The 24,306-nt window shown below is 54.2% G+C and overlaps 1 protein-coding gene across 1 annotated transcript; it reads right to left on the bottom strand.

The window, feature by feature from the left end:
• Positions 1-994: 994 nt before the first annotated feature.
• Positions 995-23,895, bottom strand: LOC119105948 (ran-binding protein 9). The gene is made up of 11 exons (XM_037229521.1): positions 23,549-23,895; positions 16,820-16,931; positions 10,308-10,360; positions 9,543-9,733; positions 7,972-8,156; positions 6,727-6,839; positions 5,958-6,109; positions 4,042-4,198; positions 3,340-3,509; positions 2,564-2,675; positions 995-1,172 (listed from the first exon to the last, which is right to left on the bottom strand). Exons 1-11 carry the CDS (start codon positions 23,709-23,711, stop codon positions 1,039-1,041), a joined length of 1,542 nt encoding a protein of 513 aa, XP_037085416.1. The 5' UTR covers positions 23,712-23,895; the 3' UTR covers positions 995-1,038.
• Between the last annotated feature and the right edge of the window lie 411 nt (positions 23,896-24,306).

Raw genomic sequence — 24,306 nt, 5'->3', positions numbered from 1 at the left:
CGCTTGGTCCCGGTGGTATTGTAGCCAACGAACCTAGCAGTTTCTAAAGACCCTCAATCTATTTTCCAGGCTTTATTGGTGCAAATTCGACCCTAATCAAACATAAGAAGTCTTTAATCAGCTGTCTCAGATTACAGGACACGGAACTGTTCTAAAAAACAATTAGACAATCTTACCAAAGAAAACAGGTGGCAGTTTCCGAGTTTCCCAAACGAAAGCGTGCAGAGCGGCTATCGCCAGCCCAAACTGGAGCGCGGACACCATACAGTTTTGCAAATTGCGCCGCACACAAACATTCCAGTGAAAAAATTTATTCATGATTGACGACTACGGTTCACAATCTCATACGATCCAGCTGGTTGTGTATGCGTAACGCAACGCGTTGTCTCGGCGAGGCGCCGGTACAACGGAGCACACTCGAACACTTCGGTCCACCCGAACACACTTAGAGGCAGCTAACGAGACCCCGGTCCCCACGCTGGACCCGACCGCCACTCTGCACGGTGGACGCGGCCCGCGCCGGCGCCACCGCGCTGCGCCGCGCGCTAAAGTCATACGTAAACAATGGACAAATGGGGCGACACGCGCCCGGTTAGGTTCATATTGTCATCTACCTCCCGACGCCCGGCGGCAGGCACCTGGCGCCTCCGCCACTGTCTGACCTCGCCGGCTGCCGGGCGCAGTCACGAGCCGTCTTCTAACGGCGGCGCGGCGGGCGTTCGGCTCCCGCCGGCGGCAGTCAGTCCGCGGAGGAGCACTCCACGGCGCTGGCGTCACCGGAGCGTCTCACGGGCTGGGCGCAGCGTCCGCCAGTCGGCGCCACCAGCGCGCCCCGGAGCCGGCCCGCTCGCGCCGCCGCGCCCTCGCACCACTAGCGGCCCGGTCCCACACGCGCCGCGGCTAGCCTACGTAATGCAATCACAATCTGCGGCCGGGCGAGGCGGGCGGCCTCGGTCGGTCCCGCGCCGGGCGGCCGCACGTAGCCCGCGTCTGTGCTGCCGGCGCCCGCGGCAGGCGCGCGGCGCGCGCCGGCGTGCATTATGGCTGGAAGAGGGCGTCGATGTTGGCGAAGGCACAGGCGCCGAGGCCGGCGCGGGCCATGAGCGCCACCAGCTCCTTGCTGTGTGAGAGGGCGACCTCGAGCGGCGGCCGGCGCGGCAGGTTATGCGAGCCTGCGGAACACGCGGCGCCGGCCGTCAGCGCACGGGAAACAATGGCTGTCAGCACGCGGGAAACCTCGGCTGTCAGCACGCGGGAAACACCAGCCAACAGCACACGGGGAAACACCGGCTGTCTGCACGCGGGAAACACCAGCCGTCAGCACGCGGGAAACGCTGGCCGTCAACACACGGGAAACACCGACCGTCAGCAGGCGGGAAACACCGACCGTCAGCGCACGGGAAACACCGACCGTCAGCACGCGGGAAACACTGGCTGTCAACACACGGGAAACACCAGCCGACAGCACAAGGGAGACACCGGCCGTCAGCACGCGGGGGAACACTGGCTGTCAGCACGCGGGAAACACCAGCTGACAGCACACGGGGAAACACCGACCGTCAGCACACGGGGAGGCACTGGCTGTCAGCACGCGGGAAACACCAGCTGACAGCACGCGGGAAACACCGGCCGACAGCACAAGGGAGACACTGGCTGTCTGCACGCGGGAAGCACCAGCTGACAGCACGCGGGAAACACCGGCCGTCAGCACAAGGGAGACACCGGCCGTACACGGGAACGGGTGGCCAACGGCTGTGTCAGCGGGACTGTACAGCGGACCGCCACGGCCACGTTGCACGTGGAGTTTGGCACAACGTGCGAGACGACGTGCTTCAAAACGCAGCATCGCTAGACGATACCGTTTGTACAAGGCATAGATCGACGGTTAAATCGCTGACTCCACATGGCATAGTCAAGACGGTTGTTCAGGTCGAGGAAAATCCTGCCCGTTAGTCAACTCTCCGATGACAGCTCCAAACAGCACAGCTATTACGAACTATCATGGGAGTGCGTACTATCGATCTATTTCCAATTCATATACCTTATAATTTCGAACCCAATTGCAGCTAGAACATTCCAAGTCACAATGCGCACATGGCTCAACATCCAGTCCCAAATGACTTTCCTCAGGACCAGAGAACACCTGACAATGAAAAGGCAAATGCTGTGCCACGAATAGGCGTTAATAAATACTTTTAACGTTACAAGAATGAGCAAATTATCAAGAATGTCGCCTCCCCATTAATCCACCCGCACATGCAGCACCAGCGCACGCCCTCGGACTTCCCGTCAGCTATATACATCACGGATATCCTTCCTTTCGTCTCATCACCCCTGGCATGCAACTATGCCATGCAATCACATCAACGCATTTCTCTCCACGTCCAAACCCTTCTAGTGAGCGCGCTCGTGTTTTGATCATAAGTTACGATACACCGCTATGAAAAGCGACACGACAACGGCGAGTCAGCGGTCGGCGCTCGGCCGAGCAGCTGTGAGCTCCAGTGAGAGGCCGGCCAGCTCGGCGCCAGCACAGTGTGCCGTGTGCGTGTGCGGCAGTTACTCAGAATGGCCGAGTTGAGGGCGGCGCAGACCGACTCGCGCTGCACGGGGTCCAGCTGCCACTTGACCGGGCTGCTCCACGGGTCAGCGTACGCCAGCAGGCTGAAGGCGTCCTGCCGGCAGCGCACGAGCAGGCGCGTCACTGCTCCGGCCGCACACTCAGCGGCTGGACACGGCAGGGGCCGACAGAAGCCGGTCACACGCGCGCGCGTCACCGCTCCGGCCCGCACACTCAGCGGCTGGACACAGCAGGGGCCGACAGAAGCCGGTCACACGCACGCGCGTCACCGCTCCGGCCCGCACACTCAGCGGCAAGACACGGCAGCGGCCGACCGAAGCCGGACACACGAGCGCGCGTCACCGAGCCGCGACGGGGACTCAAACCGCACACCGAGGGCCGGGTGGTGATGACTTCCGACAACCGGATACAGCCACGGTCAGAGTCGGCAGACGGGCCTCCGGCGGGCGCAGCGCTTCCTACAGGCCAGGAGTGAGCACTCCGCGGAGCACTTCTCACCGGGGAACACTCCGTACACTCCGAGATCAGGTCACTCATCAGAAACCTCTGATCCATATTCGAACACAAAACCACGGCCACATGAATGTATCGAAGGTATCCCTTACCCATATCAAACGGAACTCGACGCAGTCGATCTTCCCAGCCCCAACGCCCGGTGCTTCTGGTTCCAAACACACCGCTACTTGACAATCGACGCCCGCACGGGGCTGCCGGTGGTCAGCCGCGGTTGTCGCGGTCTTGACCCCGCCGCCGCCTACCTGCAGCAAGTTCTTGTTGTAGTCGCTCTCGCCCTGCTCGCTACGCAGCCGCAGGTAGAACAGCTGCAGCTCGCGGCCAAACTTCAGCACCTTCTCCACGGCGGTGTTGCTGCCGCCGCACAGCGCCCGCTTCTTGGCGGTCGACTCGACCTCGGCGGGCCGGTCCACGTCTGATCGGACAGGGCACAGACGGCGGCGAGGGTTACACAGCGCCCGCTTCTTAACGGCCGACTCGACCTCGGCGGGCCGGTCCACGTCTGGACGGACAGGGCACAGACGGCGGCGAGGGTTACACAGCGCCCGCTTCTTAACGGCCGACTCGACCTCGGCGGGCCGGTCCACGTCTGGACGGACAGGGCACAGACGGCGGCGAGGGTTACACAGCGCCCGCTTCTTAACGGCCGACTCGACCTCGGCGGGCCGGTCTACGTCTGGACGGACAGGGCACAGACGGCGGCGGGGGTTACACAGGTGCGCCGGACACGTCCAGCAGCAGTCTGCCGGCCACCGGGCTCCACCCACGGGCTCAGCCCTGGCCACATCGTCACGACGACTGGACTCCTGATGAGGCAACAAATGCAGCTGTCGAAGTGGGGGGATGGGGTTCGCGTTGGGGTTTGGGCGAAGGGGGCAGCAGCACGCTGACGCGGTTCAAGAGGGCGGCGGGGTCCGGAGCGGGCCGGCGCATCGGCCGGGACGCACCCATCTCCTCGTCGGCGTCGGGCGCCGTGTGGCCGTTGGAGAAGCCGTTGCTATGGCTGCTGTCGTCGCCGCCGGCGTTGTTGGCGTTCAGCTCGGCCTCGGAGAGCGTGCGCGTCGACTGGATCACCGACGTCTGGATGGCCCGCTGTTCGGACACCTGCCGGCCCGGCGGCGCCGTCAGCACCCGCTCGCAGGGCGACGGTCGCGAGCAAGCCCACCACGAACCGTAACACGGCGACGCACAGACACGGGGGCAGCGGGGGGGGGGGGGGGGCTGCTCTGGGGCGGTGCCGTCAGCACAGGGGAAGGGCCATTCAAGCTTTGCGATACAGCTGCGGAATCCGCTGCAGCTTTGGCAGCCACCGGCTTATGCGGATTAGAGGTGTCGCTTTTAAGCTCTTTTCACCAGCGCGTTGCGGGCGTGAGGGCTCAAATGCAGCACCTCCAGTCTACAACAGCTGACGACTGCAAGATACGCGGCAGATTCTGCGACCAGCCCGCCATAAGAAAGCAGACCTTAAACCGGGGGGGGGGGGGGGGGGGAGGGCGCGCAAAGAACCGCGCAAACGCGAGGCCGTTTGTAGAGAGACATGGGCCAACGGGGAAGACCGCCCCCTGGCAACGGCGCCGGGACATAACCACGCGGCGACCGTGAAGACTGCACTCCACTCTGGCACAGCCAGCAGCGCAGCCAGAGGGACACAGGCGAAGAGCTGGACCCTGGCAGCTCCACCAGCAGGTACCAAGGCCGTGCCAGAGGTACAGGGATGTGGAGCGGCAACGGAGCCTGCAGTCAGCAGGAAGGGCGCCGCGCCCTTAAACGCGTGAGACTCAGGATAACTGAGAGACCGCGCCCGTGCACAGGCCAGCAAGGGATCCCGCGCGCCCATCCGCCCGTGAATGTGGAAAACCGAGGGCCCCTCCCGCGTCCGTAAGACACGCGTGACGTTTGAAAGGACGCACCTACGAACACCGTGACAAGCACGGATTCCGCGCGACCCGGCAGGAGAGAATAACTTACAGTGGGGAAGGGGAGAGGGTGTGCCCCTCCCCTGCTCCCTACCAAGGTGAGCCAGAAGCCATCCATTGTGTCTTGACACACCTCACCGACCGGTTACCTGCGGTGTGATTTACATACTTCCGCCAGGTGGCGATGGCGCAGTTTTGAAACACCTGAGCTACCCGACCGCTGCCAGTCATGTCAATGCACCCGCTCTAGGGGCAACGGCGCCGGGACATAACCAGCTCTTGACCAGACATAACCAGCAGCAGTATCTTGAAGGAGCGTCGGGTCACAAGATAACCATGAAAGTCACAATGGATAGAAAATGCGCCCTTAAATCTGGATAAAATGCAGTGAGCGTGAAGGACTGAGTGTTCCGAGTTTCCGAAGCGGTGTCCATAACATGCCGCTGTGGACACAGCTTCGGCACGCTCCAGCCAGCTGTGTCGATGGGAGCCGTGTAGCCACGCAGTTAGTGCGCGCACCCGCGGCCCAAATGATCACCGACGACATACTCGGTTGGGATTATTGCTACGAAACATTCGTAAAAAATCAATGCTATATCTCGGCACGCTAACGAAATTTCTCCACCCGGCGGACGGAGCTGCTCCGTCACGGTCTGGTAACGCCGCTGACGAACAGTGGGTCGGCGCCAACCAGCCGCGTCTGGTAACACGGCGTGACGACACGGCGCTGTTAAATCCGCCACAGCGTGGCCCACTGTCGTCAGCAGCCGACGAGCAGCAACGTCAGACACCAGCTGCCCGTGGATATCTCTCTCCCTCTCTCCCCAGCCGCGTGCACCGGTCCACCACCGTCGGACCACCTACGCCGGCGTCGGCAGCCGGCACCGGTGTAGCACCGCCGCTAGCGCACCTCACATGGGCCTGGCGGGTCCCGACGCCACACTGACCTCCGAGTCGGAGCCGTTGACCATCTCGATGAACTGGCGGACGCGCAGCAGGAACAGCAGGCTCTGCTGCTTCTCCAGCAGGCCCGGGTACAGCCGCTGGGTCAGCTCGATCGCCTCACCCATCCGGCCGGCCAGCACCAGCCTCTGAATCTCTGCCAGACACCGTCGACACGGCTCACATGGCCGGCACAGTGTGACGTACGCTCACCTCGACACGATCGATGGCTCACATGGCCGACACAGTGTGACGTATGCTCACCTCGACACCATCGATGGCTCACATGGCCGACACAGTGTGACGCATGCTCACCTCCACACGATCGATGGTTCACATGACCGACACAGTGTGACGCACGCTCACCTCGACACAATCGATGGCTCACATCACCGACACAGTGTGACGCATGCTCACCTCGACACGATCGATGGCTCACATCGCCGACGCAGCGTGACGTATGCTCACCTCGACACGATCGATGGCTTACATCGCCGACACAGTTTGACGTATGCTTTCCCCCAGACGAACAACAATCAAACCTCGAATGTAACGTCGTCGCGGCAGCGTACCACAACGCTTGCCCAAAATATCGTGAAAGCGTATGCGCATTGTATACAACTTACCTCTAGCCGAAAGATATTATGTTTCACTCCTGTTCGCGTACAGATGATACACATGCAACGCCTTATGGAATGGCAAACCAACACATCTAAGCCTCAACAAGGCGCACCATTTCAGCCATACCAAACGCACGTCCGCGGCCGCACTCACTCTGTCGACTCTTGATGGACGCGAGATCCTCGTCGAAGGAGATACCCGTACTGTTCGCGAAAGCCTCTGCCGTGGAGCAGTATCCGTGGTGCACCAGGTACGTTTGTACCATTCTGCGGCGAGCGAGCAATGGGCAGCGTCAGCAGCCAGGTCGCCTGCCCAATCCCTCCCCAACGGCACCGAGGTCGCCTGCCCAACCCCTCCCCAACGGCAGCGAGGTCGCCTGCCCAACCCCTCCCCAATGGCAGCAAGGTCGCCTGCCCAACCCTTCCTCAACGGCAGCGAAGTCGCCTGCCCAACCGTTCCCCAACGGCAGCGAGGTCGCCTGTCCAACCCTCCCCAATGCAAGTACGGGCACTGATACAGAGAGCAGCGGACACTCGAGGCGAAACTTGGTGTTGAATCTGCCTCTGGGGACGGCGAACGAGTCTGTGAGCTCACGGCTTTATTTCAGACGACCCAAAGGGAGTCAAGAGTAAAGGGTACACGTACGTTGGCGAGTGTGCCGGCGCGCCGACGCCGTTTCGCCTGCGACACTTAGTGTTGCAGCGTGCCTCATATGTCCGGTGTAACCTGCCAGTGCAATGTTGCAGCCCTGCAAGCGGGGCCGCGCGTGTGGAGCGCAGCAGCTCCACAGTGTCACAGTGAGCCCCTATGCGGGATGTAGCTCACTGACGCAGCGTCACAGGGAGCCCTCCCGGACGGGTGTCACCCGCCGGTGTCGCGTTTCAGGCCGCCCCAAATAGGAAGTTTACCTACCTGAGGACGACAGAGCTCCATTGCCCCCCCCCCCCCCCTCCCTCAGTTGTGGAGCGCAGTCGAGGTACGCAGCGCTCTAACTTATCTCCGCCTGGTGGCAGTGTCCTTCCCGCCTGTCGTGCGACACAGCCGCCCACCAGCGGTGGTGTGCAGCGCTCCAACTTATCTCCGCCTGGTGGCAGTGTCCTTCCCGCCTGTCGTGCGACACAGCCGCCCACCAGCGGTGGTGTGCAGCGCTCCAACTTATCTCCGCCTGGTGGCAGTGTCCTTCCCGCCTGTCGTGCGACACAGCCGCCCACCAGCGGTGGTGTGTAGCGCTCCAACTCATCTCCGCCTGGGGGCAGTGTCCTTCCCGCCTGTCGTGCGACACAGCCGCCCACCAGCGGTGGCGTGCAGCGCTCTAACTTAGCCCCGCCTGGGGGCAGTGTCGCTCCCGCCTGTCGTGCGACACAGCCGCCCACCAGCGGTGGTGAACGTGTGTCCCACCTGTGGAGGGTGTCCTGCCAGCAGCTGAGCGCGTCAGGCACGGGCAGGCTCTGGATGGTGGCGCGCACGCGCGTGCGCAGCTCGCGCATCATGTCCTCGATGTCGTACACGAACGGCGACTGGCCGAAGTTGGCGTCGATCATCTCACCGGGCGTCTGCAGACCGACCGTCGGGTACAGGTCCGGCTGTAACAGCGGGGTCAGGTCAGACCGAGGTACAGGTCCGGCTGTAACAGCGAGGTCAGGTCAGACCAAGGTACAGGTCCGGCTGTAACAGCGAGGTCAGATCAGACTGAGGTACAGGTCCGGCTGTAACAGCGAGGTCAGGTCAGACCGAGGTACAGGTCCGGCTGTAACAGCGGGGTCATGTCAGACCGAGGCACAGGTCCGGATGTAACAGCAGTGTCAGGTCAGACCGAGGTACAGGTCCGGCTGTAACAGCGGGGTCAGGTCAGACCGAGGTACAAGTCCGGCTGTAACAGCGGGGTCAGGTCAGACCAAGGTACAGGTCCGGCTGTAACAGCGCAGTCAGGCCAGACCGAGGTACAGGTCCGGCTGTAACAGCAAGGCCAGGTCAGACCGAGGTACAGGTCCGGCTGTAACAGCGGGGTCAGGTCAGACCGAGGTACAGGGCCGGCTGTAACAGCGGGGTCAGGTCAGGCCGAGGTACAGGTCCGGCTGTAACAGCAAGGTCAGATCAGACAGCGGGACAAGCGACAGATCAGACAGCGGGATGTAACAGCGGGGTCAGACCCAGGTACAGGTACGATTGTAACAGCAAGGTCAGACTGAGGTACAGGTCCGGCTGTAACAGCAGGGTCAGATCAGATCGAGGTGCAGGTCCGGCTGTCAGCGGCGACAGCAGGGAGCAGGGGAAGGGGGTATACCAGGATACCAACCGGGCCGTGCAACGAGAGCAGGAGGCCAGCGCAGGGCACAGGACCAACCATATCTGTCTGGTATGGACAGCAGGAGGTCAATCATACAACTAAACAGCTCGGCATAGGCAGCTAAGGGTGCGGAACACACCTGCACTATGTTCTAAAAGCCACACCTTAATCCAAAATACAACGCCTGGAGGAAGCCAGACCATAACGCCGGTCCCACCGTAACAGCCAGGCAGGCCAGACTAGAACATACGTCCGAAGGTAACAAATCGGACAGAACGATAGCACGGAGTGGGGGGGCCCGTGGGACACGCCTCAACCAGAGGCAGCGGAAACAGCCAGCTGGACGAATGGTGACAACAGGCGGGGCATGGCGCTGGAACAACAGCACAGCGGGGCACGACGCTGTAGCACCACCACAGCCAGGTCCAACGGCCTGGACGCTGCCATACGGACGTAAGCTACGACACCATCCACGCCGGAGCGAGGTCCATGTGCCGCTGATGGACATCCGCCTGCGTCATTACACGTCACAGCAGGCTCTGCCGGACGCATGACTTTTCGTTTGCGTGCTGCGACGCCATGATCGGCACGGGCCGTTGCCCGTTGGTAACCATTCCTTTCCGCCTCCCTCCGTGAGCTGTGAAGGCTACAGCTAGCGCGTGGCCGGCCTGGCGCGCCTCACCCTGAGGTCTGTGAAGGCTATGCCCAGATGGTGGCCGTTCTTGGTGTAGAAGCACGTGTTGTCGACAAGGTTGATGCCGCAACCAATGACGTCTCCCGTGGTGAAGGTCGGCCCATACGGCTGCCCCGTGGTGGTTGAGTTGAAGGCGTACCCATCGTCGCCATGGTAACCGTACGAGTATTTCTCCCAGCCTGAAAGTGTGTTGGCGTATAACAACGGCGCTTCATAATCCCCACGCGGCGTGCGACAATTACGATAAAAGCACAGAGTAAACATTCATGATTGACTGCGACGTGAATACGTATCAATGTGAGGAAAACATTAACAACATTGAAAATTCGTCTCATTTCCATGAGAACACTTCGAGTTTGAACAGATCTGACCACCAAGACATAACTGAAGCAGGAGTGCATTGAACTTCCAGAAAGAGAGAGAATAGACAAATGCGGCTGTAGCGTCGAAAGTGTACGACCTTTTAAGCCATTTCAGTCTCCACCACAAATGAAGCCCGCCTAATACAAGATCGCCCACACTGAGCCTCGCATACCGTCCATGAGCACCTCGTTTGTTAGTTCGCCTCGCGTGATGACCGGCGTCAGCGACCGACAATGGCTAGTGTAACGCAAGCGTTTCTAAAGCACAGACCGGACCACACAGCAATGGTATCGCGTGACGCGTCGGGGCACAGCCGTCCGGCGGAACATGGTTGCCCGGCACGCGGCCGCGCCGCGCCGGAGGCGGCGCAGCACACACACACGGGCGTACCTGGCAGACGGTTGAGACTGGTTCCCTGTTGGGACAGGCCAATTCCCATGTACCTGTAACGGACGGAGCGTGACCAGTCAATGGACCACCCGGTCATTACCAGGCAGCTGGTGATGCTCCAACGATGCATTACCAGCTCAGGGACAACGGAACACAAGACTAATGGCGATCGGCCTGCTCGGTTCTGGAGAGGCGCGGGTTTTACGTCGCACCTGGCAGCAGTGTATGTAGTACAGGCTCGTTGTTGATTATGCACATAGGGGTCTATACTCCAACCTCCACATGCAAAGCATTACGCTGATACCGAGACTAACTGTTTAAACTGAATCCAGGCTTCAAAGCACTGTTCCTCATTTCAAAATATTTATAAAAGCAACAAATATGATGCAGAAGGCTCACTTGCAACGAATGGTATACTTCCAAGTGCAAAAGACCGCTATTTATAACACAAGTTTACTATTTAAAAAATACACTCTTTGATCCGCTATTGTTTGATTACGTCACGGAACGCTGCTATAACGTTAGAGTCGTTGTTAGCCTGGCCGTGTCAGCCTTGTCGCTGTAGCGAACGACGCGACTCATCTCTGGTACTTCTACGCACCGCACGATGGCGTTGGTGGTCTAAGCGTGAAAATTTACCTCACGGGTGGTATGCGCGTGCGTTTTGGCCTTTCTTGTCATAACCCTGCATATTTTCCGCGGTGGTATGTTGTTAATGTCATTTGCATTTTCGTTTACGACACTGTTATTACGCCATTCGATTCTCAGCCTCATACTCGTCATAACCAGTAGGTAGTACTTGAGAAATGTAATCGAGAAGCCCGTCATCTTATTCCCTTTCTAGTTTCATCGCACACCATCGCGACGTACCGCTTATCCGGGATAGGCTGCATGCGCCAGCCACATGTGGGCTTAAGTGCCCCTTCATTGGGATTGCATTCGAGCGCCGGCACATACCCCGTAGAGGGGTCCCTTTACGGGCGAAGCCTCAACGGATGGGTCCCCAGGTGCATGTAGCCCTGTTCCACTCATTAATTTTCCTTACCCCATAACTGGCCGAAAACGCACACGTCAAACAACCAAACAAAATAAAAAACGTGATCCAGACCTACAGCCGAAAGTTAAATCCCGTTGTGTTAGCCAATTGTCATCTATCGTTGGTGCATTTGGTGCTTAATCAATGAAAACACGAGTATTTCAGCACCCATCGGGCATGTTGGGCATTGGGTATATTGGGCATGAGGACGAAATAGTCATTAAGGTGGGGGTATTTGGGTGACGTTTCTATGACGACACATATGTCTGGAAGACTTCCAAATGGGCGGTGCGTCACAGGTTGCAAAAGTTCGCGTACGTCGTGCTAAACAAAAGAGTTTGAAGTCTTAAAAGGGCCTGGCTGCAAACTGCAAGAATGGTCTTGAACATTGCTTTGTCAGTTCAAAACCCCGCACAAAAGTGGAAAAGACCCCTTAAGTCGACTTTCATTAAAGTAAAAAAGCATGTGACGCAATTCAAGAAATGATTCGATGGGGTGGCTTTTTGTGACAGCAGTTTTATACCACACAGTCTTTCATGTTCCCAAAAATCGCATAACCATAATTTTCATAGCACTACATCGAAATATCCCAGCTTCTCTTCCCTGAACACATGACACGTAATTGCAGAACGATACCTAACGTTACTATTTATACCTCTTCCTCGGTCGACTCATCGGTGATCTCAGCCGGCATGAGGCTGACTCAACTCCCGGCTATGAATCGCAAGCATTTCAGAAAGGAATGTTTTAACCTATAATAAACGAGCTTTGGCTGATCACAGAGTCCACTTAGGCCCCACGGAGAGCCAAGCACAAGTCAAGAGAGCCAAGCAAGAGCCAAGCAAGAGCAAAGCACAATTTCGGAGCTGAGATGAGCATAACGTGCTTGACAGCAGGCGTTACGGCTACAGAAATGAACGAGATGCCTTTCTTTTTCGTTCATCTTTTGTGTCAAATACATCTACTTTTCCTGTTCTCATAAAAAGCTGAGTTCCACACTTAAAAAGGTACGAAATCGATACCTAGGTGGGGAGAAAGAGATCTGTTAAAAACCTTTCCTAAATTCTGAGCAATGACATTCGTGAATTATCTAAATAAATTCGTCACATGCCATAATCCAGCATGCAATATCATTATTTCTCCCGCCGTCGCTAATACCAGCCACAAGAAATCGGCTACGACACCAATCGCCGGTCCACAGCGGCAGCCGGCAAGCACTCTTGACCCACCAATGCGCGCTTCCGACGAGCACGCCGTCTTGGTGCGGCCGGGCGCAGAGCCATGTATACGCTCGAAACCCCGACCGGACCGGGCATGCAATCGGGCACAACACGCGCAGTCGTGGGCCCACGCAACCGGGCCTTGCGTAACACGCGCGGTCGCGGGCCCACGTTACCGGCCCGCGGAGCTGCTGTCCATTCCTCCCAATAGCTCCTGGCTGCGTGACGGAGCCGCCAGAGACTGGCGGCCGCCGGCAGGCGACGGAGCGTGACAGAGCTGACGGCCTCGACAGCGGACGCCCGCCGCCCGGAAACAGCATCACAAGACGAACCGGGGGACCGCTTACAGGCTGACGACGGCACGGCGGCACAAACTGACATGAACGATTCCGTGCCGCGAATGCATCTGCAGCTTTATAACAGATGCATATGATGCCTGCGGCTGCCTCCCGACTAGTCTGAGCCAACAAACGTTTGCTCGTGTCTGCTGCAAAGTCACGATCCAAGCCAAGCCCGGTTCACATCTCGCAAGATCAGTCGCCCGCACGCCGTCTGTGACATTGCCTGAAATAGCAGGCGCTTAAAGCCCGATCCTCCCTGCCAAACCGACGGACAAATGAAACTTGAACAGCTTTTACCGGACTTTTCGACGCCTTGCCAACGACCCCTTCGACAGTAGTATTGCTGTTGCTTATGATATTGGGTTGTTGTGTTCCACAAGTGACTTACCAAGCGTTATGTACATTGTATTGTGAGGAGTGGAGGGGGAGGAGAGAGGGAGGGGATGGGTGGCCATCTTTGTTTTTTTCAGTCGAAGCCTACAAGACCATTCTAAATTTTCAGAAAACGGGGGGGGGGGAGGGGGAGCGGACGCAAGACTGAACTCCATCCCCTTCCGGTTCTCATGGCCCTGGTGGCACACGCGATCAACAGCATATTCCCACCCCAACACACGCGACTGGTAACAATCAATCTCCTCCGTGGCCAAGGCCGCTAGAGGGTTTTCTAATCATCTCCCACTCTGGCAACACAGGTAGAACACAATCGACGACCAGGCTTCGTTCGCATACAACGACGCCTTCCGAGTGCGAACTTCGGCGGTCCCGCATCTCGAGCGGCCTTCCGGGGACACAGCAGAGACATGCCACCGCCCGGGCCGCGTTCAGCGGCGGGAGCAGGTGGGACCAGCGCGAGCTCCTGAGCGCCACGGCCCGGCCTCGCACGGAGCCACTCGCCCTCGGTGGAGCACTTTAATCAACACGTGTGGCCCTCGAAACGCGTGCTATAAATATCCAGCGGAATTTCTGTTCGGCGGGATGCGCGTCAGCCTGGTTTAATACTTGCACTACTCCGCTGTCGGACCTCGTCGGACGTCGTCGGACCCTAGCTCCGCACCGCGGGACTGGAAGGAACCATATGTGCAGCTCCGCACTGCGTGTGCGGGGCTCGTAGGAAACATGTGCGCAGACCCGCACCGCGTGTGCGGGGCCGGAAGGTCCAGGGGCGCAGACCCGCACCGCGTGTACCGGGCTGGAAGGCACCGGGTGCACCGCGTGTACGAGGCTGGAAGGTCCAGGGGTGCGGATCCGCACCGCGTGTGCGAGGCCGGAAGGCCCTGGGGCGCAGCTCCGCACCGCGTGTACGGGGCTGGAAGGCACCAGGTGCACCGCGTGTGCGGGAGCTCGACGGGACCAGGTGCGCACAGTTCGGTCATGGGTAAATGTCGACGCATCCCACCCGGCCTGTGTGTGTCATTGGGACTTTACGACGCACTCAGCTGCTGAGGTTATATGACGTCACCTGCCTCTCACCTTGGCAGAAAGCGCCGACATCGCGGGGAATCGAACCCCGTACCTCTGGTTTCCCAGACGCGTAGCGGTTAACGCAAACGCGTCAACTATCGGCACCCCTCCCACCCAGCCTATGAGCACCTCGACTTTGGAGGGATGCGCATGCGCCGTGCGACATGATACAGGCGTATCACTCCGCATTTATGACCCCTATGGCATACGCCAAAGCTTATTTCAGGCAGTACTTAAGTCCACTCGAACCCCTCCAACCGATACACTCTTATTCAGATTACTTCACGACGCGTGGAACTGGTCCACCCGCTGGCGCTGCATTGCGTCACGCCGAATGAACCCGGGAAACTAACGCTCAGCCGCTGGCAAGGCTTGACCTCACCACGTCACCAGTCCCGATGACAGGCGCCACCCTCGGGCTACCGCGAGCCAGAGCTCGGGTCTCTATCACCCTGTGCTCGGGCCTACTACCCTGAGCTCGGGTCTACTCGCCCGATGTATTCCCCCGTAGAAACAGGTCGGCAGTCCCCGCCACGCGCAGATTGGATAGCATCGGCAATGCCGCTTGTGACGGATTCTCCCTGTTAGGTCCGGGCAGGCACAACAGCCCACAAAATCGATCATCAAACTTTGTTCATGCCTCTAGCAGCGCATTCCAAGCTATACTATACAAATGCCTATAAAAAAACAGGTGAACTTAGTTCTTTTTTCAGTCGCTAAGCGCTAATGTTCAGAGTAAGTACGTAGGTAGACCGAACCTAGCCTGGCATGAGATAGCAATTCAACGCTTGGTCTGGCTGACACGCTTTCCAGATGTTATCTCTGCGACCACTGATTGTGGGCCCACACAATTTTAACAACAAAAGACTCGACTCCTTTAAAGTTGCGCGCCATCATTCGATGGGCACATACGTGAAACATGTAAGGTCTTTCATCGGATTTCCTTATATCACGTTATCACCACAACTTAACCTCCCCCATTCGGTTAACGCACAGTGAGATTTCCAAACTGAAAAACAACAACCGCGGAAGGCAGATGAAACCAAATCAAATTTGTCTGTCCCCGTGGCTCAGCTGGTTAGAGCGCCTGCCCTCCGATCCACCAAACCGTGGCGATCCACCCATGCGTGGCGGGGTGGGGTGGGTTCGAGTCGCTTTAAGCGCTCACTATTTGCCCTTGACAGTTAAGGCCTGCGGCCGGTGGCAGCGGCCACGCTAAAGGTCAGGTGACGCCAGAGGACAGGACGGACCGTGCCCAGCATTGCGCATAAACTTCCGCTACCAAAGTCTGCCGTTCACCTGGAACTGCGCGATCAGATGGTAGAAGTCAGGGCTCACTCAACAAGCACTGCTAAGCGTGAGCTCTGATCCCAGAAATACATCCATATAAAGGGTTCGGATGAATTCTTTAAAAAAAAACCGAAGCCAGATCTTAGCTAACCAGCTTCGCGGCGAAATGAGAGCAACATATCTCGACGGAGAAGCAGACAGACAACCGCATAGTCACGTGTGTCGAACTTTGCTGAGGTATGCGCTTCCGGACGCGTGCCATGAATGCGCTCATTTCCGAGAGATTTTTAAGGAGTGATATCATCTCCAAGTAGTCACACAAGATCAAGCTGTGCCTGCCAAATCGTAAATCAACGAGAATCCACTGCTTTTATTGACTGAGCTGCCATTCCTTGCCAGACACACCACCAGCCAATTTCAAAGCAGCATTATTCGTAAATTTCTGTTTAAAAGTAAGATCAGTGGACCTCCCTGTGGTGAGCCCTCGGAAAAGCCTGCTACACTGGTGGGTTATTGGATGGGTCAAACCCCTCATGGATCAAACCCCTGAGTAGTGGTCACCACAGGTGCCTGGCTCCAATGGCATGGTTTTTTTTGCCAAAATCTACACATCAATTGATAACTCTCATCTGCCATGGCTTTGCTTATCTCAAACTGCACAATGCATCTTACTGCAGCTGATGAAGCATACAGCTGCCATGTTTTACATGATGACTATCATATAAAAAATGTATCTGGTCCTGACAAAACCTTCATCAATGCAATTTGACCCCAGGCTTATGGGTCATGATCTCAGTATGGGTGAGGATGAGTAGTTCATATCTCAACAGCTTGTGTTGGGCTTCAATTAAATTGCTTTACACTTCCAGTAAAAATATTCCCAATAAACTGTAGCATATCAGAACAACCACAGCAGCACATCTTGCTCATAACATCCACAGTTAATGCAAATGTGTTCTAGGAAACAGAACAGTGCTGGCATAATAACACATAGTGGTGCATTTGGGTAAGTTGTAGACATCAATCAGTACTGACAAAACACTTGAAGGTTAGGCAGAGCAACTTGGTCCATTGGCCTTCTGTCCATTCTTCAACTATCAATTCACAAACTTACTTTGAATAAGCTACCGATGCATGCTTTCAGTACCTAGTTACTAGACTTACCCATCCCTTCCTTTGCTGACAATCTTCACTTCAAAGTAATACAGTCCACACGCAGGAGGGATTGGGTGACTAGCACGTACACTTGCTGCATCTTTGTTTGTCTTGCCGTTGCCTGAGGAAAGAAACACATCACAAACTGTGAAGGCTGCAGAACAAATGATGAGCTACACTGTATCCTAATAATGTATCACATACATAGCTGTGGAAATAGAACCTTTCCAAAGCCATTATGCAGAACAATGACACTTCATGTAATACCCACAGGTTTAATACTCACTTTAGTACCGCTGGGGCTCAAGCCCCCCCCCCCAATTGGAATCTCCACCCATGCATATCTGGATGATGCATCATATGAATGATCAATGGTGACTTCAATTAAAATGGTGATAGCAGGTAAATTAACACACAGCCACCCCACCAAGCCAAAAAAATATTCATAAGTAGAAAGTGCTCATCCAAACCAGCAAGTGCACACACATAACAGCTCCACTTTGTAACTCTTGAAATGGATTGTGTACATACCAGTTTGAATGATCCACTCTGATACACTATCAATACAGCTAATCTGATATATATGCAAAAATAGGATTGACCATGAAGGACAGTCTCCTTTCATTCACACATAGGAAACCACACAGCTTGACTTGCACAAATATCCAGGATACTCTCAATGGTTTAAATATGGAGTAAACAGCTGGCACTACATATTCAGAAAACAATGTTTAAACCATACCTTTGCATTTCGTGTTTACTGTTATCCCAAAGTTTTTGCTCAAACCTCTGGCCATCATATAACTAACCATGAATTGCCTTCAATTCCAGCTGCTTCTACTGGGATTGTTTTGTTAGAAAGCTGGACAATGATCATCCTTCATTGCACTGGATCCCAAGTCACATTTCTGATATGCATTATCATGGATGAATTTAATTTAAAATGACTGCTGGCCTAAAAATACAAGCTTAGTTTATAACACACCAAATACTAGGCAAACTTGAGCATAACATAGGCCTTTATTAATTTATCAGCAAGTTATCATGGGTCATGGCAAACTTATCAGGTACCGATGCAAATGCATGGCATACTGCATTAAATCCCAGTGTTTGCTTTGGTACATGCAATGCATCAGTTGGCTCATTTAGAAGACTGGCCAGTAAGGAGGCTATCCATTCAAAGTTGTTGATAGAACAGGGGTGAATGCACAGTGAATATGCAATCCATAATTATTTTGGAATGCATTAAGTATTGATGGTGACAATGGTGCAAATTTATTAACATTCATACTAATTTTGCTCAGACCCATACAAATGGGCTTTTTTTTACTTGGGTACCTGTATTGCCGACGGTGGGGAGAGAGCTACGCTGGCTGCAGGGTTCCTGTACTGCCATGATGGAGAAATGCTGTTAGGTATCAGCCGACGTAGTGACGTCACTGAAAATGGGTTTGCATCGATCGGGGTTCTTTTGGGCCGACTGAAGGCTGCAAGGCATTTGCTAGCGATATGATGTCACTGGTATTCGACTGGATATGTGACGTCACTGGTTGTGAGGCTTTAGGGCTCTTTTGGGTGCAATGAATGCCGTAAAGCATCACCTGACGATATGTCGTCGCTGGTATTCAATGAAACATCAGGCGCAACGGGCCTTATTCCATCTTTACCTTTCGTACCTGTCTGCTGCAAGCATTTGCGTGCCGAATAAAAGCTTGACCGAATCACCTGAATGTGTGACGTCACCAATCATCACTTGATACGAGTGCACTTAGGCCCCACAGCCGCGGTGTATCATGTTCCGTGAAATATCACTGGGTATCGTGACGTCAGTGATATTCGACTAAATATTGGTCGCAACAGGTCAAGGTTCATTTTTAGCTTCGTACCTGTCTACTGCAAGCACTGGCGTGATGAATAAAAACTACCAAATCACGTGAGTGTGTGACGTCACTGGTCATGCATTTTTATGGATCTTTGGGGGCCAACTGAGGGCCGTAAAGCATAACCTAATGATGTGACGTCACTGGCATTCGACTGTGTGTGATGTCACTTGTGATCAGATTTTACGGCCTCTTTTGGGCCGACGAAAGGTCATACGACATTAACTGAAGATGTGCCGTCACTGGTATCCGAATACAATTCAGGCGGCCATGGCCATGCTCCATCTTTACCTTTGGTACCTGTCCATTGCAAGTATTTGAATGCTGAAGGAAGGGTCTGCCGAATTACCTGAGTGTGTAACGTCACTAACCATTAATTTGTATAGACTGTTTTGAACCCACTGTAAGCCATACCACATCAGCTGACCATATGACGTCACCGGTTTTCGTCTAGGTGTCATGCGCAACAGGCCATGCTCTATCTTTGCCTTTCGTACCTGTTTACTGCAAGCATTCGCGTGCTATATCAAGGTGATGCTGAACCATCTGAGTGTGTGACGTCACTGGTCATGAGTTTATACAGGTTCACTTGGGCAGCCCAATGCAACAAAGCATCATATCCTGTAAAGCATCGCGGGATGATATGACGTCACTGGTATTCGACTCAACATCAGGCGCAACAGGCCATGTTCCATCTTTACCTTTCGTACCTGTCTACTGCAAGCATTCGCGTGTTATATCACGTCATTGGTTAAGAGTTCTTACGGGCTCTTTTCAACCCCCTATATGGTATAATGCTTCAGTTGACGATATGATGTCACTGGTGTTCGACTTAACATCAGGCACAACATGTCATGTTCCATCTTCGCGTTTCGCACCTGTTAAAGTATTGGCGAGCCTAATGATGGCTCTGCCGAATCACCTGAGTGCGTCATCATGAGTTTTTACAGGCTATTGTTGGCCGAGTGAAAGTCATTAGGCATCATCTAACGATATGTCGTCACTGGTAATCCACTAAGTGTGTGACGCCATTGGTCATGAGTTTTCCCGCGCCTTTTTGGGCCGACTTAAGGCCATTAGGCATCAGGTAACGATATGACGTCACTGGTATTCAATTAAGCATCAGATACAATATGTCATGTTTCATCTTTACCTTCCGCACCTATCTACTGCAAGTATTCGCGCGCCACATAAAGGCTCTGCCCAATCACCTGAGCGTGTGGTGTGACTGGTTATGAGTTTACGCGGGTTTACTCGGGCTGACTAAAGGACATCAAGCATCATCTGGCGATGTGACGTCACTGGTATTCAACTTAACACCAGGCGCGACAGGCCATGTTCGTCTTTACCTTTCGTACCTGTCTTTTGTAAGCATTGACATGCTTAAGGAAAGCTCTGTGAAATCTCCTGAGTGTGTAATGTCACTGGTCATGAGTTCTTTACGGGCTGCTTTTTTGTACCTATAGGGTACAAGACATCAGTTGACGATATGACATCACTGGTATTTGACTTAATCTCAGGCGCAACAGGCCATGTTCCATCTTTGCCTTTCGCACCTCTATACTGCAAGTATTCGCGCGCTACATAAAGGCCCTGCCGAATCACCTGAGCATGTGGTGTAACTGGTCATGAGTTTACGCGGGCTTACTCGGGCTGACTGAAGGACATCAAGCATCACCTGACCATATGACGTCACTGATATTCGGGCTGTGGCCCAGACTTATGGCCGCTAGGCGGCGCCCTTGATTATTATTTAGCCATCAGGGCATTCCGGACCGTAGCTGCTCAGGGGCGCATCCTGTGATGTCGGGCGGAATAGCTTTGCATATACGTCGGTTTGTGGGCTGGGATCACCTTTGTTTTGTGTTTACGTTTGTTCAAAATTTTAGTCGTTGAAACAGCCCGTTGCGTTTGAAGTTTTTACTTAATGGTGCGCACAATAAAATTGGTGTGCTTAACTATGGTGCATCTTCCACCTCTGCTGCGGAACTCCGTAGCCGTAGGTGGCCAAGTGACCTCCTACCAACTGATGATCAGTGACGTCACATACTCGGGTGATTCGGCGGAGCCTTCATATAGCACGCGAATATTTGCAGCAGCCAGGTACGAAAGGCAAATATGGAGCATGACCTGTTGCGCCTGATGTTTAGTCGAGCACCAGTAACGTCATGTCGTCAGCTGATGCATTATAACCTAAAATAGGTTCAAAGGAGCCCGTAAAAACTCGTGACCAGTGACGTCACACACTCAGGAGATTCGACGGAGCCTTCATTCAGCACGTCAATACCTTTAATAAACAAGTACAAAAGGTAAAGAAAGTACGTGGCATGTAGGACCTGATGTTAAGTCGAATAACAGCGACGACATATCATCCTGTGATGCTTCACGGGAGGTGTTGCTTTGTGGCCTTGGGCGGCCCAAGTGAATCCGTATGAAGTCATGACCAGCGACGTCACCCATTCAGATGATTCGTCTGGAGTTTAGTCGATTACCAGTGACGTCATATCGTCGGCTGATGCTTGATGTCCGTCAGTCAGCCCGAGTAAACCTGCACAAACTCATGGCCAGTTACACCACACGCTCAGGCGAATCGACAGAGCCTTTTTGTAGCGCACGAATACTTGCAGTAGGCAGGTGCGAAAGGTAAAGATGAAACATGGCTTATTGCAACTGATGTTAATTCGAATACAAGTGACGTCATAACATTGTCTGATGCCTAATGACCTGAACTCGGCCAAAAAAGGCCCGTAAAAGCTCATGACCAGTGACGTCACACTCAGTGGATTACCAGTGACGTCATTTCGTTAGCTGATGCCTTATGGCTTTCGCTCAGCCAAAAATAGTTGGTAAAAATTCATGACCAGTGACGTCGCACACTCAGGTGACTCGGCAGAGCCATCATTTAACGCACCAATACTTTACAGGTACGAAAGGCAAAGATGGAACATGACCTGTTACGCCTCATGTTAAGTCGAACACCACTGACATCATGTCGTCAACTGATGCATTTTTCCCTATAGAGGGTTCCAAGGAGCCAGAAAAAACTCATGACCAGTAACGTCACACACCCAGGAGACTCGACAGAGCCTTCATTCAGCACGTCAATACTTGTAATAGACGGGTACGAAAGGTAAAGATAGAACATGGCCTGTCGCGCCCGATGTTAAGTCGGACACCAGTGACGTCATATCATCAGCTGATGCATTATACCGCTTGGGGGTACAAAAGTCCCGTAAAAAGCTCTTGACCAGTGACGTTACTTACTCAGGAGACTCGACAGAGCCCTCATTCAGCACGCCCATACTTCCAAGAGACAGGTACGAAAGGTAAAGATGGAACATGGCCCGTCGCGCCTGGAGTTTAGTCGAATACCAGTGACGTCATATCGTCAGCTGATGCTTGATGTCCTTCATTCAGCCAGAGTAAACCCGCGTTAACTCATAACTAGTTACACCACACGCTCAGGTAATTCGGCAGAGCCCCTGTGTCGCGTGAATACTTGCAGTAGATAGGTGCGAAAGGTACAGACGAAACATGGCTTAGATGGAGCATGGCCTGTTGCGCATGATGTCTAGTCGAAACCCAGTGACATCATATCGTCAGCTGATGCCTTGTGGCCTATAGTAGGCTCAAAAGAGTGTGCAAATTAATGGTCAGTGACGTACACACTCAGGTAATTTGGCAGAGCCTTCCACGGCAATGCTTGCAATGGACAGGTACCAAAGATAAAGGTGGAACATGGTCTGTCGCGCCCGAAGTTCATTCGAATACCAGTGACGTCACATCTTCAGTCATTGCCGTATGACCTTTCGTCGGCCCAAAAGAGGCCGTAAAACCTCATGACCAGCGACACGCACAGTCGAGTGCCAGCGACGTCACATCGTTAGCTGATGCTTTATGGTCTTTAGTTGGCCGCACAAAAATCCGCCAATGCTTGCAGCAGACATGTACGAAAGGTATAAATGGAGCATGACCTGTTGCCTGATGTTCAGCCAAATACCAGTGACGTCATATCGCCAGCTGATGCCTAACGGCATTTCGTCGGTCCTATAGGGCCCGTGGAAACCCACGGCCATTGACGTCTTACAGTCGTATAGCAGTGACGTCGCTAGCTGACACCTTGTGGTCTTCAGTTGGCCGAAAAGCACCGTTGGAACTCATGGCCAGTGATGTCACACACTCAGGGTGGTTCGGCAGCTTTCATCCAGCACGCCAATGCTTGCAGTAGACAAGTACAAAGGTAAAAATGAAGCACGGCCTGTTGCGCCCAGTATTTATTCGAATACCAGTGACGTCACGCCATCCGGTGATACTTCGCGGACCACGACACACCGTGGTCGTGGGGCCTAAGTGCACTCGTATGAAGTGATGATTAGGGACCGTCACACATTGGGGTAATTCGGTCAAACCTTTATGCGGCACGCAAATGCTTGCAGCAGACAGGTACGAAAAGTAAGATGGAACGAGGCCGGCCGCGCCTGATGTTCAATCGAATACCAGTGACGACACATGGCCAGCTGATGCATTACGGCATTCAGTGGACCCAAAAGAGCCTTACATACTCACGACCAGTGACGTCACATACCCAGCCGAATACCAGTGACATCATGTCACAAGCAAAAGCCTTATGGCCTTCAGTCGGCCCGAAAGAACCCCGATCCCGATCGATGCAGAACCATTTTCAGTGACGTCACAATGTTAGCCGATGCCTCACAGCTTTTGCCCCGCACGACAATACTCGAAACCCTGCAGCTAGCGTAGCTCTTCCCTCCGTCGGCCATACAGGTACCCAAGTAAAAAATTACCTACAAATGCACATATGAATGATAGAGATTAAACAATATGCATGGATACCAACCTTTGTAGTGGGCCCTTAAGTTATTCTGTGTCAGGCCAACATCTTGAAATTTATCTTTCTGGCTCCAGCAAGTTGGCAACGGAGTTTCCTTGGTGTCCACCATGGGATACAGCTGTTTAAGGCGATCAGCGAACTGATCCTGACCGATTGCACAGAGCTCCATTTCTGTCCTTTGTGCGCACTCAGAGCTACGCACGGTCCAAATCCGAGTTTTACCAGGACACAATGACGAGCGATGGCCACTAGGCCTTTTTCCTCACGCAGTCGTCACCCTTTTGGAAACGAATCTTGCAAACAGAGCAGATCAATGGTATCGAAACAAACTAAGAATTGAAGTTGCCTCTCCTACACCCCAGACGAATCTTCTGAACACCATCCAACTTGTTTTTATTCTGTCACTCATCCACACGCGCACCACTTCCCCACATACACGACCATTCGCAACAGCTGACTGGCAGTGGCGTTTCTCGCACGGTCACAGCTGTTCCCGTGCACACAAAGAATATACTGCGTCATGATGCCAGAGCTGAATACATTTAAAACAATTCGTTTGCTGGATTGCTTGTTACCTACATAGCCCTGCTGTGCATCGGAACCATATATTTTGCATACGGTTTTCTAATCTTAGTTTTTTTCTCATGAATCCATGCCACAAATGCGCATCGGACATGGTAAACGACGACCACGCGATCATTTCCCGCTTATCTATCGTCGGAAAACGACGCGTTGCATCGCATGTACACTCTGCAAATGACCGG

This window comes from Pollicipes pollicipes, unplaced genomic scaffold (assembly GCF_011947565.3).
Source record: "Pollicipes pollicipes isolate AB1234 unplaced genomic scaffold, Ppol_2.1 Scaffold_6138;HRSCAF=7277_pilon_pilon_pilon, whole genome shotgun sequence".
Lineage (NCBI taxonomy): Eukaryota > Metazoa > Arthropoda > Thecostraca > Pollicipedomorpha > Pollicipedidae > Pollicipes > Pollicipes pollicipes.
Note: the sequence above shows the minus strand (reverse complement) of the source record. Positions and strands in the feature narration are given on the sequence as shown.

Bases quoted from the DNA above. Each gene is read 5' to 3' on its own strand.
- LOC119105948 (XM_037229521.1), bottom strand. From the start codon at position 23,711: ATGGAGCTCTGTGCAATCGGTCAGGATCAGTTCGCTGATCGCCTTAAA. The intron at 10,361-16,819 runs GTAAGTCTAGTA...CGTCCGTTACAG, and splicing joins GTCAGCAAAGGAAGGGATGG to GTACATGGGAATTGGCCTGT. The intron at 2,676-3,339 runs GTAGGCGGCGGC...CGCTGCCGGCAG, and splicing joins ACAACAAGAACTTGCTGCAG to GACGCCTTCAGCCTGCTGGC.